Here is a 21,192-nt window from a genome sequence, read left to right on the forward strand (position 1 = left end):
CCCTTGTTATAACAATATTATGAACCCCATGCAATGACACTATTACTATTAAGGGGGCAGAATGGTGTCATCCCAGTAATTGCCCCCACCTGGTTGAGCTCGTTCTCAGCCGCCAGCCTCATCTTGGGGTCTATGGTCCCCCGCAGGGCCTGGATGATCCGGTTTGGATCCATTTCTGAGGGAATCAGGGATGATCACTCTGCTAAACAGCGGATGCCGGGCATCTGGATGTCACTTTGCGGCCGGTCTCACCAAACTGCTGCCGCAAACTATCGCCCTGTACGGAACCATACTAACACTCCATGCAGCCATAATGTACGGAGGAGCATGCGCAGTGTGAGCCAAAGCGCTCAGTACGGTGTGCGTGAAGGGTCAGATCGTACGGAATGAGGTCATATGAGCCGCAGGCAGGGGCTGTACGGAGTGAGACGTCAGAGAGGGAATTGTAACATTGTAACAATGTTGATGTGAGCGGAATTCTAGAATTCTCGGTCACACAGGATGAAATTAGATAGGGAGAAGGAAAAAAAGTAAAAATATTTTTTATTTCTCTTGGTGATACCAATTTGAAGAATTATTTCCACTTCCTGTCCCCGTGACATTGGTACAAGAAATGGTGCTGATGCTGCTGTCAGGACGTCAGGGACAGAAATAAAAAGTCATAATTTTTATAAAAAACAAATAAATTGGGGGCCTTACTTAGGCTCCTTCTCAGGCTAGTTAAGATGATCCCTTTTACATGTATCTAAACTAAAAATAACTCCATTAAAAAATGTAAATGTCTGTACTTTATATTGGGAATCTCTCTGATCATCCAGCGTTGTTGTCAAACTCTGACTTTTGTATCTGAACCCAACCCGCCACAAATGATCATGTGATCAGCTTTGCATCCCATTGCATCTCAATATGACCATCTGCGTCAAAAAAGATGCACCTGAAAGAGGACAAACGCAGCCCCCGGACTGTCCCCCAAACTGTGCCATTGAGGAAAACAGGAATCTGCTGAGCAGCGCTTCAAATGCAGGACAGAAACACCCATCAGCATGAGGCCTTGGGGCCCATTCGGGTCTCATTCACACCAAGGGGACTGGGCAGCGTTGCTCAAAGCAGACCCAATGCAATAATAAGTAACAATGCATGGCTCTCAAAAGGTGTAGTTCACACCAAGGCACTATGGTGGTCCATGCTGGGCTAATGTAAAGCATGCCGCATTTAATTGCAGGGCATCACTGCAATGCACAAATAAAGAAGGGAATGTATCAAAACTGTGTCAAATTAGCTTCTGTCTTTCATTTTCAAAGCTTAACTGAACAAACGGAAGAGAGGAGCTGACATTCTAATTTAAAAAAAGCAATGTTTAAGAAGAAAAGGCTGCATTTGACTTGCTTTGCCTGCAGTTCAAACGCATCTTAATAGGACAAAATAGTTCAGAAGAAACGCAGCACAAACCAGATCAAATGCAGCTGCTGAACCGCCATGCGTACCGCTCAGTTAAAGTCAATGGGATTTTGCAGACCTGCGTTTAGGGTGTGTTGCAAATGAACATCAAACACAAGTAAAGCAACACCCATTGACACGAGCCCTAAGGCTGGATTCACACTGTTGCAGTGCTTTAATGCATATGCGTTTGTGCGTTATGCTGCCTGTTAACATACATTGCATTGAGGCAGATAATTGACTGCAAACACACTAAAGAATGGTACATGCACTATTTATTTTGTAACGCACAGTGTGCTGTGGTGCATAACAACGCGGGTGTGTTGGCAAGAGGCTTTGATTATGCAAGTTGCTGCACTGCGGTGCCATGGCACTGAGTGCATCAACGCACATGTTTTAATGCGATACAGAAATAACGCAAAAAAATGCGGCCAAAAGAAATATGCCTGAGTTGCAGTGCGCTCCTACGCTTGGTATTACACTGCCATGCATTGTGGTGAGCCGCATTAAGGGCCAGTTCACACCAGCTCCGGTGCATCCAGAACATTTATTTGAATGGGTTGTCAAGCGCATCCTGCCTGGCTTGCTGTGTTCGGGGGCAGGAGGGGGTGTGGCGGTGTGTTGAAGTCAATGGCAGTGCGATAGCCCGCACTAGGAGGTGTGGCACATCAGTGCCTGCGTTCTGGTCCAAAGCGATCTGAAAAAATGCTGCATGCACTATTTTTTCAGACCGCGTGGCTGCGGTGCCATTTACTTCAACGCACCGCCGCAACCCCCTCCCACCCCTGAACACAGGAAGCTGGGCAAGTGGTGGTGCGAGTTGCACTGCATGGCAATGCATTGCAGCTGGGAGGTGCGTAGGGGTGCCAATCAAATGAATGGCAAAGCAATGCACCTGCTGCACTGTAACGCATGCCAAGTGCATTGCACAATAGCATGTGTTAATTGCACAGTACCGTGCGATTAACAGACCGCACAGGTTTGACCGGTTCGATTGCGCGGATTTGTCCGGACATGAACAATCCCATACATTCCTATGGGGACCATTCATGCAATCGCGTGGCTCCATGTGATCCGTGGAAACCGCGCTGAAACGCAGCGGATCCATGCGATTTGTGGAAACCGCGCTAAAACGCTTCCACCCTGGTGTGAATGGGGTCTTAATCCTTTGCTGTGATACTGCCAATATTCAGGAGCCTCCTCATCTGATTGATAGGTGATTGGTGAAACGTGTGCAGGTGTGTGGGGGGCGTGGTTAGACTTATGATAAAGCCACACCCACCTGATGCCAATTTAAAGTTGTGACGACAGATAGTCGCAGCTTTGGTAGTGAGAAGAGTTGAAATCTGTTCTTGTTGGAGGTTGACGGTCAGTAATGGTTCCTGGAATCCTATGTAGCGTTGTTTAATATGATTAATCCTCTTATGGTGTTCTGTGTAGAGGTGACGGTAGGGAGTTAGAATATGTTTAGGGCTCATTCACACCATAATTCAGGCATTGTTAGGTGTTTGGCTGTGCTACATTTTTAGAGGAAATTAATTAAATCTGGCAATTTGTAAGGCATTGCACCCACTCTTTTTTGAACTCCTTGTACACCAATTGTATGCACAGTGAATGCTGTTCATGTGGCATTACCACTGCTAGAAGGAGCATAGGATTTTCCAATGCTCCTTATCTCTATTGTCAGTGGTGCTGTGTGACTCAGTTGCCCAGATGCATGCTGGGCAGAAGATTTATACATCGGTCCCTAAAGTGTACTAACCCTTTCCAAAAAATAAAAAAATCCCTTGCTGTTGCTTTTGGAGGAGGCTTTTGGCCAGAACTTTTAAATCCTAGTTTGAAACTAATAATGAAATCTGCCAGCACAGTATGGACTGGGTTTTTCTGGCTAAGAGAATTTCCCACCCGGCTCAATCTCCCTCCTTTAAAATTAAAGTGCCCGTACACCTTATGATTATCGTACGAAACTTTTTGTCCGCTGATCGAACGATTGTCATATGGCGGCCCCATCCTGCCCTTATTTTATCGCAAGGTTCAATCAGCGGTAGTTTAAAAAAAAAACGCCGGGCCGAATTGCGGTAATCGACCGCACGTATAATTGTTTGCGCATGAGCAGTGTTAATCGTACGACTTTGATGTACGGAAACACCACCAACCTTGCGAAAATTGTACGATCGACTGAAGTTTTCTAACATGCAGGAAAGACAAGTCGTACGATTGTACAGTACTGGCGGTTGCACACTACCCATACACCTTACGATTGTACGATAATCGTAAGGTCTATGGGCACCTTCAGAGCCTTTTTGGAGTTTTCTGAAAAATGGCTTTTAACCTAACGTATGAAATCTAAAACTGGTGTTGTTCAGTTTTGGTAAATGCAGGCATGAGCTATCACCTGGTGGCTTCTCTGGGAATTTGCTGCGGTCTCTGAGCTTAATTTCCCAAATTTGCACAAACTGCTAGAAATCCTGCGTTGCCTACAGTATTTGTTGCATTGAATTTATATGTATTATAGTAAATGTAACGGGAGTGTAATGACGCCGAGCTGGTTGGCAACAGGACCACAAATTACAGTAGGGAGATCTTGGTTGTGTCCTGCAAGAGATAAGAAATTGTCAAGTGATTCAACCTGCTGCACTTTAGCTGTAACTAAAAATCCCTTTTGGTGGGTTAACTTCTTAAATTGTACATGTACTCCTCCCAAAATTGTATTCCCCCCTTCCAGTAGGAATCTCTAGCATGTGGATTGCTTTCTGCTAAACTAGTTACACGTGTTGCAATCTGCACAGGCTTTTTGTAGATGTACTGACCATGTATGAGCGTGCATGAGCCAACCTAATTAAAAAGAATGGACTGGTTGGGTAGACCTTCCCATGAAAGGGTTATTCACTAAAGGGTGCAACGTTTGGATAGGCAAGAGAGAAGTGAACAATCTAGGACAAAATGGCTGATTTGGAAAAATTCTCCAATTCGGCTCACTTTCCAGTTCAGCTATGTTGTCCTAGATTGTTCCCTTCAAATTCTTCACCCTTTTGTGAATAAAGTCTAAAGCTGGCCATACACCTATAGATTAGGTCAGATGGAAAGTGCAACAGATTCCTTCATCTACGCTAAACTGTGTGGATGGAGAAATCCCCCGCTGGGCGTCTTGCTAGTCGGCCCCGCTGGCTGTCAAAATACTTGACCAATCTGATTGGAAGCAGGCATCGATGTATTTTGGCAATGGGAGCAGATTCTTGTAAATCCTTAATGACAATTTTCTAGGCTAATAGACAATTGATTGCCCAACAAAGGACATGAGAAGCTGGGTAGTACCCTCGAGGACATGTACCAAGTACAAAAAAATAAACAATTGTCTGGGAGCCAAATTAAATGTAATTAAAAATGTGGCAACAATAATGCACAATTCAGTTGTGTAACATGCTTGGGGGATGCCCTGTAACTGCCTGTGATGTGGACCATCTATGCTATGTATACAACCTACTGCAGCTTTACTGACCTTTTACAAAGAAAATGCCATTTAAATTGGCAGCAAATGAAAGCTCCCATCTGTTTGTAGACAAAGCGGTTGCGGGTTCCCTATTTCCAGAAAAGGAATAGGCATGTGTGCGCCCCTTCTGGAATCATACCAGGCCACATGCCCTCAAAGGGGGTATCCTTTGCTAGGGGGCAATAAGAATAAAGGGGGGCTCCTAGATGTCACCCTTCCATATGTGAATGACCCTACTCATTCACAAAATAACTACATAAGGCACCCAGATATGTGACAAGTCCTTTATAGAAAAACAAAATACCCTAAAAAGTCCCCGCTGCACATATTCACCTAACAAAAAACTGGACCTGCTCCTTTTTAATTTAAGGAAAGAGGTGGTGATCTTATTGACTAAATATGGGCAATGTTGTCGCCACTATTTCTGCCCCTTTGCTTATGTAGCTGGGGATTCCTGGCTATGTAAATGAATAAGCCAGGTGACATCACTGGTTGCTTAGGACATGGCCAGTGCAGGCACTCCAGACCACTACTTCCTCGGCAACCATTGACCACAGGAAGCGGAGATATTTTTAGATAATAGAAATACCACTATTGTATAATGGTTTAGAAGAGCACCCAACGTGCGGTCCAAACCTGTTTTTGACCAAACTTTTAGCTCACCCCTACTATAACCTGCTCTGCCCATGTTGGATTTCCATTGTCTGTGTGGAGTTCCTTTGTTAGCACACCTGCTCTACACATTGAGTGGTTCCCACCATTCCGGCACCAAGTTCATGACAACTCCTGCTGTACCCATAATGGGGGTTCACACCATCCCTGAGTGGAGTTCCTGGATCTGAACAATTCCTGTGCCTATTTTGAGGGGCTCAAACTAGCCCTGTTGGCCTTTTTGTTTATAGACAATGTAGCAGAAAAAAAACTAGAGCACACGAGTAGGTGGGAGCACTTCTTTTTATGAAGTCTTTCCTGCCTCTACCTAAAAACGGAACTTTCTCAAACTTGTCCTCACAGCCTTTACTTTTTTTTTGTATCCCTTCCCCGCCTTTTAGATTGTAAGCTCACATGAGCAGGCCCTTTCTAACACCATCTTGAATTGTTTAGTAACTGTACTGTCACCTTTATTTTAAGTGTTGGTGCTATATAAATCCAGTATTAATAATGTGGGGGGTGATGGTTCAGTTTCAATGCTGAAAGCCCCGTGCCAAAATCTACCAACCCTGATTTCCTGGCATTGTGATCAATGTACCACATTATAGAACTACTGCTCTTATCAATGAATACCATTAACCTCTCTCCCTCCTCTCAGTAGGGTTGGCCTTTACAATGGTGCAGCTCTCACCATCCAGTCCCACTGGCGACAGCCAGCTGATGCAAGACATCAACAATCAGTCCGAGCGAGGCCTCGACTCCCTGCAGTCTTCGCTGTCATCTACTGCAACACCTCTCCAGGTCTATGAGATGTACATAGAGAATGGCTTTATCAGCCTAAAGCACAAAATTCGCAATATTGAGAAAAAGAAGGTACTGGTGTTTTCATCCTACATTCTCTACTAGGAGTCTTTTTTTTTTTCTTTTAAACATGGCTGGCTGCCTGGCTCAGGCTTTGAAAACGCTGGAATAGGCCAGGGTCAAATGACATGTATTGTGTTCCCCTTTTTTAATGGGGCTCATCTAAAATATAGTTATGGCAACTGCCTTTGCAAACTTTAAGGCTGGGTTCCCACCTGGGCGCATTGAATATGCGTGTTTTCCACGCGTTTTTACCGCGATTCGCGGTAAAAAAAACGCGTGGCAAACGCGCGTTTCCGAGGGATACTTGGCTGTATCCCAATGGAACCGCCTGACCAAAATGCCCCAAAGAAGTACATGTAATTCTTTGGGCGTAGGGCGGTTTCCCGCGCGTTCGTACTCGTGGAAAACGCACAGATGGGAATCATACACATTGAAAATAATGGCATTTCCCTGCTTGAGCGGTTTTCCGCGAGTACGAAAGCGCGGAAAACCGCCTAGGTGGGAACCCAGCCTAAGGGTTGGGCTTCAGTGTCTGCTTTATATTTCACTGCTTGGGGAGCCACTGACTGGGTACAAGCATGTAGCTGATGAATGCTTGGATACCCAACCCTAATACTTGATCCAGGACAGTGAAGTACAAAGTGGTTGGTCAGCATGCACCAGTACTGAGAAAAATCCATAATGGTAGCTTCCCTTTTAGGAACCCCTTTGCTTCCATAGCTGATTGTCCAAGTGAATGTGCAAACTGGATCACACACTAACTGTATTGGTCTTTGTGTAGTTCCCAGCTGTTTAAAATGTTGACATAACAGTCCCTTTACTGTTTTTATAGTCTTTTCTTCATCTACAGGTTAAACTAGAAGATTACAGAGATCGTTTAAACAACGGTGAGGAGCTGAATCAGGATCAGCTGGTAGGTACAGCAGTTTTCAGTGCATGTGGACTGCAAGCTGCGGTCCCCATGCAAATCTGTTTTAAATGGGGAAACCTTTTAGAAGAATCTTGTATCAACATTCAGCAAATCCAAAGACATGGGCAGTTAAACTGCATGTTTTATAATAATCCTGTAAATTGAACTTAACCCTGCCCACTGAGCCTCCCTATTGGTCAGACAATATCCCTGATTGGGAGACAATGGGGCAGGGCCAAGTTCAGATTCAAGCTTTGCAGGAATTTTTGGGTGGGCTAAAGTAGAAATCTATTAAGAAAATTGTAACAAAGGCCAATAACGCTACTTATGAATCAAAGTACAACAAATGGTTTTTGGCCAGTCCCATGTAACAGGGAGTTTCATAGCTCCTGTAGTAAAGAGTGGTGCCTGTCCTGTGATCTTGGTAGATTACAAGCAGTGAAACAAAGTAAATTACTCCTATACTGTGTCTTTGGATATTGTATTAACCTGTATTTCTAGGTGTTCTTCTCCATTGTGATGGAGCCCCAAGTTTTGAGGCAATCTGAAGGTGCCCATACACTGTACGATTCTCGTACGAGAATCGCGTGAAATCCCATGATCGTAAGAGAATCGTACAGTGTATGGAAGGCGTTTCTACTGTACGGTCGCACGTCTTTTGTCGAACCAGCATGCTCGAAAACCCGCAGAGAATCGTATGATTGTCGGCGGGTTTCTAGCCTGCTCGTTCGATAGCTGTGGAATGGGCCGGTGTGCGCACGCGCACACTGCCCATTCTGCATTGCGGTCATCGGAAGCCCGCCCCTCAGCGGGGCGGGCTTTCAAAGATCGCAAGTACGATCTGCCCGTCCAAGGTGGGCAGATCGTACAAGCTTTTTAATAAGCATATGACCATCGCAAGACAAAAGTCTTGCGATGGTCGTAAGGTGTATGGGCACCTTGAAGGTGCCCATACACTGCACGATTCTCGTACGAGAATCGTGGGAAATCACGCGATCATACGAGAATCGTGCAGTGTATGGAAGGCGTGCGACCGTTAGTGGCCTGCTGGTTCGACAACTGCTGAACGGGCCGGTGTGCGCACACAGCCCGTTTGCAGTCATCTTAAGCCCACCCCTCATTGCAGTCATCGTAAGCTCGCCCCTCAGGGGGGCGGGCTTGCGATGATCGAGGGTACGATCTGCCTGTCAAAGATGGGCAGATTGTACGTTTTTTTTTTTTAATCACTTTACAACCATCTCAAGACTAAGGTCTTGCGATGGTTGTACAGTGTATGGCCACCTTAAGTGAACCATACAGTGAAGAACAGGACTAAAACCCTCCTACATAACAGAGGGCCTATAAATGACTTGACTGCTCCGGGTGGATCTCTTTCAGGAAGCGGTGCAGAAATATGAAGAGGTGCTTCACAACTTGGAATTTGCTAAGGAACTTCAGAAGACCTTTTCTGCTCTCAGCCAAGAGGTAATTGGTTATTGTACATTATCATTTTATTTTATTTTTTTTGCTTTTGTAGTGTGGTCTATTATTGGCCTAGAAAGCTAGGCTATATTAAAAGCAGACTGGTGTCCAAAGGGAAGATAGATTTATAAAATAAATATGAACCTATTGGCTTGCAAAAAGTACAGTGCATCAAACAAATGGATTTTATTTAAAAAAAAAAAAAAGAATTCACCCATTTCATCCTTTGTTGCATCTCGGTACTTCTGATTGCCTCCAGCCCCTTTCTAACAATTCCCTCCTATGTGCATTTACTCCAGTGGTTGCTGCTGTCACTTCTCAGGGTGTACTAATCTATGGTGGAACATGCCTACACAATGAGTCTGCTTGGCCCCTTATTGTGCCCTTGGAAGTACATGTAACAGGATAACGCAAAGAACTGGGAGATGGGGACCGTTTGCGATCCTATAGCGGGAAGCTCCTGAAAATATTTTCGTGGCAGGATCACCAGGGATTTTGAAAGCTGAAGATTGAAAGACTGAAAATTATCAATGAGATTACATTAACCTATGAAAGTTGGTATATTGGGGATTGAGTATAAATTTAATTTAAAATCTGTTGGGCTGAGAGGGAAGAAATTCTCCTCGCTCCAAGTAATGAGGGGTCACATTTTTGTCCTGAGGTCGGGGGTAAAGTGAATGGAAGTTTCCTCAAGATGGTGGTTTGAATTTCCCAACCCTATTCAAAACTTTGAAAAATGGCAATCAAGCTTTATACCAGTAAATACATGAAGTTCTCTAAACTGGTAGTTAAATAAACTGGCACCTACGGGTGTATGTTGCATCTTTGAATATCCTCATGAGTGTTGGAAATACACCAGCATATACTGTAATATGTCTTTTGAGCACTAGATGGTGCTGTAGTGCAATGTTAGTCTCTATGCTTGTGTATACTTGTCTGATATACAGGAAGTTCTCATCTCTGTTCTGTATGCTGTTTCCTGATGTATTCCTGTATACATACATGTAACGTCCTAAGCAAGTGAAACTTCATTCGGCATTCCTCAAGATCTCGGTGCTTCATCGAAACACATAACCAATAGGTTATGGGCCCTGACACTAAACAGAATACTGCAAGTCAACAAGTGTCACATCCAAGCTACTGAAAGATTGCAAGTAGTTCAGAAATGAAGTTTGCAATCACGAAGCATAACTATGGCAACTACTGGCTTTGGAAGTTAAAGCTTGAAAAACTGCTAAAATGACTTACGCTTATGGCAAGTACTGAGTGCAGACAGACCCACTAATGGACCTGCAGAGGAATGGGACAAGAACAGGCAAGCAAAGCAATTTATAAGTATGCTAGTGGAAGACGACCAGCTCATCCACATAAGAGAAAATACAGCTAAAGGTATGTGGACTGCATTAGAGACTGCATGAGCATTCAAACCTAAACGGTAACCTATATCTGCCACGCAAGCTATATAAGATGAGCCTAAAAAAAGGCCAAGAAATGCATGAACTTGTGAATGCCATGCTGGAAATCATAGAACGGCTACGTGCAATTGGAGAGGAAATTAAAAGATGACCATGTGATAGCATTACTGTTATACAGCCTTCCAGTCATACAGTGCTCTTTAACACTCTAGAAACAAGACCTGAGCAGGAACTAACACTAGAATACACCAAAGAAAAAAAATCAATGAATGACAGAAGGAAAGAAAATATGCACAATGAAGAAAACAAAGCCCTCAAGTTGCAGGAGTGCAAATCAAAATAAAAGAGTTTTTGATGTAAAAAGACTGGTCACCTGACAAAGGACTCTTCAGTCTGGAGAGCAGAGAAAGCAAGACGCCTACAAGAGAAAGAGCTACGGCAGCTACAATAGAAACTGCAGGCACATCATGGAGCGCTACCTTTAGTGACTCAGAACAGTATACCATGCGGATGCTGTATTGACTCGGGCGCAACGAGTCGCATGACTAGCGATGAGACTTTTTTTCACAGAAATTGATTTCAGTGCAAAATACAAAGTATTCCTAGCAAACGGGAAAAGTATTACTGCAGAAGGTAACAGTCAAGGATTTTTGAACTGAACCAGTCGGGGGGGAAAAGCACATTATCTTAAGCATAAATGTACTGCATGTTCCAGACCTAGAAGGAAGCCTATCAGTGAAAAACCTGGCTAATGATGGTCTCACAGTGCAATTCAGAGGTGATGAATGTACAATCTGAAAAAGCAAATCCTCGCAAAAGGATAATTGGATGAACACCTGTATAGACTCGTCACCATACATGGTCAAGACAGCCACCCATAATCCACACAACAAATGTATCCATCTATCAAAGCACGGACTAGGGCACAAACTCTGAAGCCATATAAGAACTTGTAGAGAGGCTTTTCAGAAGCTATAACCGTACTGCCCTGCCAAATGCTCATGACTTGAAAAATCTGTATGGAAGCAAGCGTCCAATCAAAAACTAGTTGGATATGCGGATGCTGATTGGGCCAGAGTCTGCACAGACTGCAAATCCACAAGTGGTTACAGCTTCCAATCCGGGGAAGGAACCCTTAGTTGGTCTAGCCCAAAGCAAACAATTGTTGCACTTTCCTCAACTGAAGCTGAATGCATGGCAGCAGCACACGTTAGTCAAGAAATATTGATTTGCTTTTACTGGACATGTCAAACCCCATCCCGATCTTTGTCTCGGCTTTATACATCTCTGGTTATCTTCAATTGGAAAGGTCAACCCTAGAACCAAGCACATTGACGTGAAGTATCTGCTTAGGGACACTTAAGAGCAAGCCATTGACATTCAATATTGCTAGTCAGAAGAAATGACTGCAGATGCACTCGCCAAGCCTTTGCCAAAGGATCATCTGTTTTCTTCGAGAGAAGCTAAATGTCATATAGCTACGCATATGCTGTTGAGAAGGGGTGTTGGAAATACACCAGCATATACTGTAGTTATCTTTTGAGTACTAGATGGAGCTGTAGTGCAATCTTGGACCAGTATACATTATCATAGAGACTGATATACCGGAAGGTCTTATCTCTGTTCTCTCTGTAGGCTGTTGTCTACAGGAACACAGCTTTAGCGGACATATGCCCTTCTAAGCAAGTAAAACTTAATTAATCATTCCCCAAGATCGAAGTGCATAAACGAGTGCCTGATTATACTCTATAATCCTAAACCCTTGCTCTATTTGACATAGTTGAGTCCTGGACCACCTTATGCACATTTAATTCAGTTACAATTTGTTGGATCACTAAAATGTCAGTTATCTGTGCCTAGTTGTAAAAACATGAAGTGTGTGAATTTCAGCCAATGTGTCCAGGCATGCCTTGGACCCCAGAACCACTGTGTAAGTAATATTGATTTTTCTCAGCTTATTAAAGCCCAGAAGAAATCACTGAGACGGGAGCACCTCCAGAGGCTTGAAGCGGAGAAGAGGCGGCTGCGTACAGTCCTGGAGATCCAGTACTTGCTGCAGTCTTTCTCTCAGGATCATGTCCAGGTAGACTTTAAGGATGGAAGGAATGGAGCCATGTACATCTCCTCTAAGGAGCTGGATTATCTTGCCAAACTTGCAAAGCTGATCTGCCACAAGAGGTTCAAACACATGAGGTAAGATTGTAAACTGACCACCTGCAAAAGGTTACAAGTGAACTTGCGACATCTGCAAATTGTGGAAAGCAAGCGGGGAGAGCGTTTTATCAGTGGATTAAAGTCCAGCATCTTGCTGCTGTACAAAGCAAGGATACTGATGCCACTGATGCATATAAATGTTTAACTGTCTTTTTATTTTTTTTGTCCTATTCTAAATCCTGATGTTTCATTGTACACAGATGCCTTTGCTCATCTCTAAGTTTTTGGCACTACTAGTTTCTTGAAGGTGTCATTCAGGCACTTGGCACTGCCACATGGTGAAGCTTATTCTTTCCATGCTTTAGAAACCTGGGTATTTCCGCATGCTCCAGCATATGTGAAAGCAGAAACTAACAGAATAGTAACCTCTGGCACGTAATGGTGCTAATTATTTTAGGGGCAGTCTAGTTTTAAAGGTTATATTTGATTTAATAAAGGGTGATTTATTTCAATTTCGAGTCCATCACCCACCAAACAGCTGTCTTTTATTTGACTTGGAACAGTCAGCAACACTCAGTGTTTCACTTCCACAGCATTTAAATCAGTTGAGTTGGTGATGCAGGAATTGTAAGAGCTGCTGAAGACTGGGTACATTTGGCCACCAATATCTGCCCCGGGCGCCCATAACTCTGGTTACGCCACTGCACCAATCAAACTATATAATTTTTTATTTTTTGCAGTTTGGAAGATGAGATGGATCAGATGGCTGTCTACTTCTGGAATGTTTTAGAGGGCAATGAGAAAACGGCGGCTGGAACAACCTGTAAGTTTAACACTAAAGCCTCATGGCTCTTAATATGAAGGAAGATGTGCATGATCATGTGACCAGCACCACCTACCTCCAAAACACTGCTGTCATATTCAAAAGCTTAGTGTATCAAAAGCCTAAATGTGTTTGGTTTTGGATAAAGGGTAAAACCCATAAGGTTTTAATCTGCATCTCTGCTGGAAAGGTTCACTCTGTATTGGTGGATACCATTCTCACAGAAAATGAGAAATGTTGCTGGAACAAATTAGAGGAAAGTTTTCCAGTGGGGATATTAGTTTTGATAGAACCTGTCCAAGAGGGCATTTCACCTGACTTTGTAGAGCTTTGTCTCCAGAACAGGAAGTAAAAGGGGAAACGCCCCAATGGGATATGGTAAAAAAAGACTGGCTGCAAGTTCACACTCTTGCTGTGCACCTACACTCCCCACCCCCCGCCCTCAGGGCCTAGTGTCACAGGAAAATATTGTGGGATAATGCCACGTCATTTCATGACACCAGTTTCCAATAATTGGAACCTTTCCACCAGAGGTAGAGGGAAAGAAAGACTTGTAAATGTGTCAGGAGCAGATGCATGGTGGTGGAGAATTTTACGTATACTTCATTGACTTCTGCAGCCAAGTCCTGATGAGTCCTGACCTGGCATATTCTCATGTTAATAACGTGCAGTAAGATTACCCAGAGATGGGGTCAAGGTAAATGTACCTATCGACTAACCCAAGGTAACATCAAGGTAACATCTAGCTTGTATATCTATGGGCTCCTCTGCAGCAGATTAAGTCTCTATACTGAATAATTGCATATGAAACTCTAAACTGTCTAAAAGTTCACTTTGCTGCTGTGAATGGTGTATTACCTGCATTTACTCTTTACTTAGATAAATATTTGAAAGACCTGATTGCCAGAATGTTGGATTGTGGCTATTTTGAAAATGTCCCTAATCCTCCTGCTCCTCCTCCTCCAAAGAAGGAACCAGAGGTTCTACCAGAGGAGCCACCAAAGACTGAGAAAGTGGTAAAGACTGGGCTAGTGAGAGAACAAGGTGTGTGTTTTGAGTTTATTGAACACATGACTGTCAAGCTCTTGGCAAAAATGCATTTCGACATTTGCTTAGTTTTGATTGACACAATCCTGCTACACCGCATATCCCAGAGGGTCACAAACTTTCTAGCTGCCAATGCTTTCCAATGCACCAAAAACTGAGCATGTGCTGTTTTTTTGTTTGTTTTTTTTTTGTTCCCCAGTCTAAAAATTGTGGCATTCAACATAAGTCCTGCAGTGCACCACCAATCATGCCTTTTTTTTAATGGCAGCTGTTTAAATGCTTGTTTCAACACAATGCAGAGATGTGAAGCCAGCATAATTCTTTTTCAAAACAACATTTGAGACCCATCTTGCTGGTACTGCTGTCCTCTAGACATTTTGTCCTCTAGACAAAAAAAATTGTTTTTGTTTTGGATTTTTCTTTATTTTGTTTCGGGATTCGGGTACAAAAGTCAATTCGTTCCGGGATTCGGATGAAATTCGTTAGTAGTCTGTACAAAATGTCTGTACAAAATTTTGTTTCTATTTTAGTTTCTTTTGGTTTTCGTTTCATTTGTTGCAGCAAAGTGACATTTAAGAGGAAAAGTGTTTTTTTTTTCACCTCAAACTTCACTTTGCTGCAACAAAATTTTGTTAAACGTAATTTTGTACAGACTACCGCTAACTAATTTCAGAATCGGAAATTCGGCTTCGTTTGCATTCATATCTGCAATTCTGAATTCGGATACATCCGAATCTCAAATTTCGTCCAAATTTCGATTCGGAACAAAACGAATCGCACATTTATACTGTCCTCTGCTCTGTAACCTCCTAAAGCCTAAACTGCTCTAGTCAGCGTAGAGTATTTTTTTCGGGACTCGACGCTCGGCGAGGTAAGTAAGAAGAAACCTGACCACTGGACCACGCTGACTCGAGTACAAGTCGAGGGGGGCACTTTTCAGCAAAAAAAATGGGCTGAAAAACTCGGCTTATACTCGAGTATATACGGTAATTTGATGCATCGTGGTTGGTAAGATAACTAAGACTTTGAGCAGATTCGTGGCCTTAATCACAAGTTGAGGTCTGGTTATTTGCACAGGACCTGTGGGTTCTTGGTTTTTTTTCCCCATATACCTAGCTCAATCACCTTTTTATACCTTCCATGCCAACACTGACCTTGAGTGTAAGCCTAAGTAATGTAGGAATTCAATGTCTTTCAGGGTCCTTTGTGGAGTATGTGAAGTCTGACCGTCGAGAGGTAATACAACACTTTTCATAAGGCGCTGTAGATTGCCCTTGCTTTTATGGTATTAATGTTGGTGATAGTGCCAGTAAAGCATAACTTCAAGCACAAACTAGATCGTTTTATCAGAGTTAGTTTGTAAATCTCCCTCAAGTGCACACTTTTTGCCCAGAAGTCATTGAACTGTTCTCAACCATTGGATGGAAGCATAGTTGCAGGGAAGCTGGCAGGGCATCCTTGGGCAAAGAAAAACTTTGGTAGGTAATGACTAAGATTTGGCATCTAGGACCAATAAACAAAAATATCTAATAAAAAAAAGTCAAGGCAGCTCCAACCAGCCAAGTCCAACCAGCTTTCTCAAGTCAGAATGACTTGTACAAAAACATTATCTGGGGATATGGTGAATGTTGCTCCAATCCATATAATCTGTTAGTTGCATGTTATGTGGATTGGAGCAACATTTATCATATTCCCAGATAATTTTTTGTAAAAGTAGTAATTGAGAAAGCTGGTTGGATGACCAGTGAAACATCAAGAAAAATACAGCAAGTCCAGTTGCCTTGACTTATTTTTTGCATATATACCATGACCTGGATGAGTTAGAACTTTCACAGACTATAAACGAAAAACGTTCACCTCCTTGGGTGTGTGCAGACATTCTGTTGAGTTTCAGAAGCTTACTTTAGCATTCAACAGGTGGAAAGCCTCTAATCATGATCCTTCTGATTTCCAGCTTTCCATTCGACCCATTATGATGAGAGCTGATCAGATGAGGAAAACAGAGGTGCAGAAACCAGAAGAGGCCAAATACATCAAACCAGAAGCCATAAAAGCCTGGCCAGCAGCTACAATGGTGAAATTGCCAGAGCCGAAGAGGTGGCAGACCCCTCCTCCACTGACTCCACTTGCCAAACCTTGGGAAGGACCAATGAGCACCCCCAAGCCTCAGCCTGCAGCTCTGCCTCAGCCTGCAGCTCTGCCTCTGAAGAAAGTTGAACTGGAACCAGCAAAGGAGGTAAAATCAAACCGTTTAGCTAGGTGCAACTTTTTATGTAATGGCCTTGCTTTTAGCATCAAACTCTATTGTGGATCCATGAATATACTGACTTTACCCAAAGGAGATGGGACACAGAAATATCTTAACAATCATAACTTTCCTAGGGTAACTGTATTTTTGTGAGGGGTACAATTGTATTTTTTTTGGGTAAATATGAATTGCAGATTATGCAGTTTTATCCAGACAGCAGGTGAATTTGTTCTCCTTTTCACACAACATAAAGCCTGTTTATGACACTCAAACGAGTCGCTAGTAGTGGTGGGCCAAACACCCCCACCCCTTTGTGTTACGAATTCAAACTTTAGAACGTGAGAAGTTCGTACTCAAACCAATGCAAGTCTAGAACTTTGAAAACCAATTGTCCCAACTTTGAAGACTTGTATGAAAGTTATTGGCCATAGTGTATGGGGGTCCGGGTACTGCCCTGGGGGACATGAATCAATGCAAAAAACACTTTAAAAAAAAAAAGTTTTTCAAAGAGCAGTGATTTTTTTTTTTAACATAAAGTGAAACCATAAAAAAAATTCCTTTTATCATGCCTGGGGCATCCCCTTAAACTGCCTGTAAAGTGATGTATCTGTACAATGTATAGAACCTGCTGCAGCAAAAATGACATTTGTAAAGAAAAGCATGTGGTTCCCCGCAATAGTCATACCAGACACTTAAGGTCTGGTAGGAATGTTAGGAGGGACCCCATGTAAAAAACAATGTGGCGATCCCAGTCAGTCATACCAGGCCCTTAAGGTCTGGTAGGAATTATGGCGGGGGGGTGGGGGTCCCTCATAAAATTTCAGACCCTTGAGCTGAGCACAGGCCTTGCAAGGAAGGGGGGGAAATGAACACCCCTGGCTAAGCACCTTGTTCCCGTGCTGATGGGGACAAAAGCCTCTTCCCCACAAGCCCTGGGTGTTGGTTGTGGGGTTGCGGGCAGGGGGCTTATTCACATCAGGGTACCCAGATGCAGCACCCCCTTGTGAATGAATAATACCCTTACCCATTTACTAAAGGGTTTAAATAAAACTTGTAAAGTGGCCAGACTTTTGAAAAAAAAACAAGTTTTTGACAAGTCTTTTATTAAAATGGATCCACCAATGTAATTTAGGGTCAATCGTGACATCCAGCGTTGTCCACAATGACTTGATGAAATAAGAAATAAAACGACAAAATAGATACAATAAACTCTCACCGCAGAATGGCATTTTTACAAATGCCAGCAACATATAAACAAATGGGCCGAGCTACTGGTGACAGATGGCTCTGCCCAACTGTTGTACAGCGTCTGACAGGTGTGCCATGATTGGGCAAAATCATAGCTTAGAGTACTGTGCCCTGATTGGGTAAAGTCTTGCAACTGACCTGTGGTGCACCGTGCCCTGTGGGGCGGGCAAGCACCCCTCCGAACGCCCTGACAGTACGTGTGTTCACATCAAACCCATCCTTAGTCACCAGAACAGTGGCTCCTGTAATGTCCAGTGGCTCCACATTCACCACTTTTTGAAGAGTGATAACCCTGTAAGAACTTTTAGATTTTCTCTATCTGCATATTTTAATCTTCATTCTGTTCTGATTCTAGAGACGTGAAAGGCCGCACAAACTGCCATCTGAAATCAGACCTGCTAATCAGGTTAAGGTAAGTAGGTACCAAAGATAAGTCAGGCCTGAGACTTTCCAACCTGCCCCATCTCCACCCATAGCTGTTAGATCTTCTTTGAAGCAGATACTCTTGGGACTTCTAGATACTTGCCACCAACTCTCTCCTCTATACTCCACATATGTTGTAAAGGGCTAGAGGCTTACTTGATGAATACATCTTAGGTTCCTTGGCACATTTTAGCCTTACAAAATTTTGGGCTCTTGATGTACTTGAGGTTTGGAGCAGGGAAATGGTTAAAACCACTGTCAAGTTTGTTTGCAGTCTGAGTGCAAATGGCAACATTTACCGTCCTATCCAAAAGGCCAAACAGGAAGTGAGTGAATCTGTGGGAATTGTTTTAGACAGCTGTCACTACTGGTGTCCCATTGGAATTTTTCCTAGTCTCCTGACATATCCATTTTGGTTTTTAGACCTGGAGATCGATACTGTCTCAAATGGGCATTACATAATTTGGAACTTGTTGGAACACCAATGAAGTGGTGATGTTGTGACATCTGTGGGGTTACAGCTGGTTTGCATCTCCTCAAAGAAAACTCCTGTTAACTTTGAGGGGGAAATGGCTGTTTAATACTTCGACCAAGGGGAAAATTGCACTCTGTATGGGGGGGGGGGTCAACTGGTCTTCAGTTTGAGGGACTTGAATCCTACATCTTGGTCACTGTTCTATCTATATAATGACAAAAGTATTGGTTTTAATGAGCAGCTAAAGTGGTACATGATGGAATCAATGGTGGAACTTTCTTCTCTTAGGAAATAAAGGCTCTCCCTGTAGTGAATGAGCAGACTCCAGTGAAAAAGAGGGATATTCCAGCCCCAATTTGTGTTCAACAGTCCGCTATAAACAATTCACAGGTCAGTAGGTGTTCGGAAGGTAATGATTTTGTATAAATGTGTAAAACTGAAAATACACACCTGTTAACCTCCAACACGTGGTAATGTAGACTGACATGTTACAGGGCACGACAATGCATAATGCACCACTGTGCAGTGTGTACATTTGTTGGCCTTTTTTAAGGTTTCCACTTTTGCAGCCAAATTGGCCAACGCCCATTTTGTTGCATGTTCTTATTTACATAGTATTTTTTTTTTGAATGCTTCTTACATGTTGCATGCTTTATACATATGTTTTGTCTCTATATATACTGAAGTTTCCCTTCTGGAATGCAAGGGGGGCTGGGCAGGTTGTGTTGGTCAACACGGTCTATACTGTGCTGGACGGTCTCCATCGGCTATAAACTAGATATGAACAGTCCTAAAGGGATAGATCAAGAAGCATTTTAGGTTAACAAAAGGAAGCTCTGTCCCTGTTTTTATGGGGACAGCCAGAATTTTCCAGCTTTTCAAATTGGGGAAAGCTTACAGACTCTTAAGAAAAAAAATTCCTCAAGACTACTTGGTATGCTGCGTGAAACATAGTGGGTTTTCTCGCATTTGCCTGCAAAAGTGGAAATATGCTAACTCCTTTATGGTAACAGGTGTGTGCTAACTCATTTAAGTCTGCCCTTTAAATGTTACCATATCAATACATAATGTTGCTCTATGCATCTTTCACCTCCCCAGAGGGCCACACAGGCAAGGGGTGTACTGCTATGCCTGGGAGTCAAAGGTGTTTGAAAACTATATAATATACTATATAACAAAATATAAAATATTGTCCAATGCGCATCAATCGGCACATTAGCACTGTGCCTAGGAAAGCACCAGCAGTTGTGCATTGCAGCTGCTGGTATGCATGCAGCCTAAATGGCAGACTGCAGTACGGACACAAACTGGAGACCTTGGCTCGATGAAAAATTGTCACTGGACCGCCTTAAATTTTATTTCACAACCCCTGCTCTAGAACATAGGGGGTGGTGTTCTAGTACTAAAGCTGCCTGTACACCAGACTATTATCGTACAATAATTGTGGGTGATCCCACAATCGTACGATATTTGTCGGGTGTATGGGCAGTGTGCGACCGCATTTACTGTACGGTCGCACGACTCTTTAACTTGTATTAAAGTGACAAAGTCAAAAAAAAAATTGTTAATGTTAGCACTTACCTTTAAATGTCTCTTATTCCGATCTTTCCTGATGTTTTCATCTGTCCAGCGGCTCTGATCCAGCGCTGACTCCTCTCTGCTTGCAGGCACTTCTTATCCAGCGGTGTCTGCATGCGGGTGCACGTGTCCATAGACTTACCTTGCGTCTCTGCTCGTCTACCGGCCGAGAATAGGAACTGCGCATGCACCCGCCCCAAGATCCTTTGCGGCCGCATGAGCAGTTCCTGATTCTCAGCAGGAGCGCGCAAAGAAAAAAAAGGTACGTTTTAAACTGTTTTTTAGCAGGTTTTTAAAAAAACTGTTTGCCTATATCTACTGCTTGACAAAAACGGGAGGGTTTAGAACCCCTTTTAAGAGCATGCTAGAAAACCTGCCAAAAATGTTACTTTTTTACGGCGGGTTGGTAGCACGATCGCAAGACGAAAGCCGCACAGGCCGAGGTGCACACTGCCCGCTCACCATTGCAATCATCTCTAAGCCCTCCCCTCAGCGGGGAGGACTTGCAATGATCGCAAGTACGATCTGACTGTCCAAGATGGGCAGGTCGTACGAACTTTTAATCACCTTACAACCATCGCACAACAAGTCATTTGTTTGGGGGGTTAAAAGTAATTTTTATATACAAAATTCAAATTGCGTGCAAAAATGTAAAAAAATGCAGTATGAAGGTGGTTGGAACTGTCAGCTTGCAAGAGGAAATGTATCTTAAAACCTCTAATAGTAAAGACTTCTTCCACAGGCCCCACGGGTTCCCTCTCAGCCAGCTGCAGAATTCTGCTCTTCACCAACTCTACCTAAAGATCCGGAGCTCAGAAAACAAAGAATCAATGACCTTATTGATGAGATCAAAGGAACTTATAACTTCATGCAGGTAAGCATCCAGAGGTTTGCTAGTGTGCCCATGCGTGTCAAGGTAAATCACCGTTGGATAAATGTGGCCACAAAGGGCGTTTAGTTGTCTTCAG

General features: G+C 43.2%; 2 protein-coding genes across 2 annotated transcripts in view; one reads left to right on the forward strand and one right to left on the reverse strand.

Moving 5' to 3' along the window:
• The window catches only part of IPO8 (importin 8), a 37,486-nt gene extending 34,397 nt beyond the window's left edge, over nt 1–3,089 (reverse strand). The window contains exon 1 of the mRNA XM_018576469.1: nt 3,085–3,089. The gene's annotated coding sequence lies outside the window, so the exon portion shown is untranslated. The remainder of the gene's footprint in view (nt 1–3,084) is intronic.
• CAPRIN2 (caprin family member 2) overlaps nt 2,770–21,192 on the forward strand; it is a 28,965-nt gene continuing 10,542 nt past the window's right edge. Inside the window, exons 1-12 of the mRNA XM_018576434.1 lie at nt 2,770–2,805; nt 6,237–6,451; nt 7,293–7,355; nt 8,730–8,816; nt 12,183–12,421; nt 13,123–13,205; nt 14,085–14,249; nt 15,451–15,488; nt 16,207–16,488; nt 18,104–18,160; nt 18,935–19,036; nt 20,967–21,098. Coding sequence (XP_018431936.1) covers nt 6,254–6,451; nt 7,293–7,355; nt 8,730–8,816; nt 12,183–12,421; nt 13,123–13,205; nt 14,085–14,249; nt 15,451–15,488; nt 16,207–16,488; nt 18,104–18,160; nt 18,935–19,036; nt 20,967–21,098 — 1,446 coding nt within the window. The 5' untranslated portion in view covers nt 2,770–2,805; nt 6,237–6,253. The remainder of the gene's footprint in view (nt 2,806–6,236; nt 6,452–7,292; nt 7,356–8,729; nt 8,817–12,182; nt 12,422–13,122; nt 13,206–14,084; nt 14,250–15,450; nt 15,489–16,206; nt 16,489–18,103; nt 18,161–18,934; nt 19,037–20,966; nt 21,099–21,192) is intronic.

Source organism: Nanorana parkeri, unplaced genomic scaffold, assembly GCF_000935625.1.
Source record: "Nanorana parkeri isolate BGI_ZX_2015 unplaced genomic scaffold, ASM93562v1 scaffold67, whole genome shotgun sequence".
Classification (NCBI taxonomy): Eukaryota; Metazoa; Chordata; class Amphibia; order Anura; family Dicroglossidae; genus Nanorana; species Nanorana parkeri.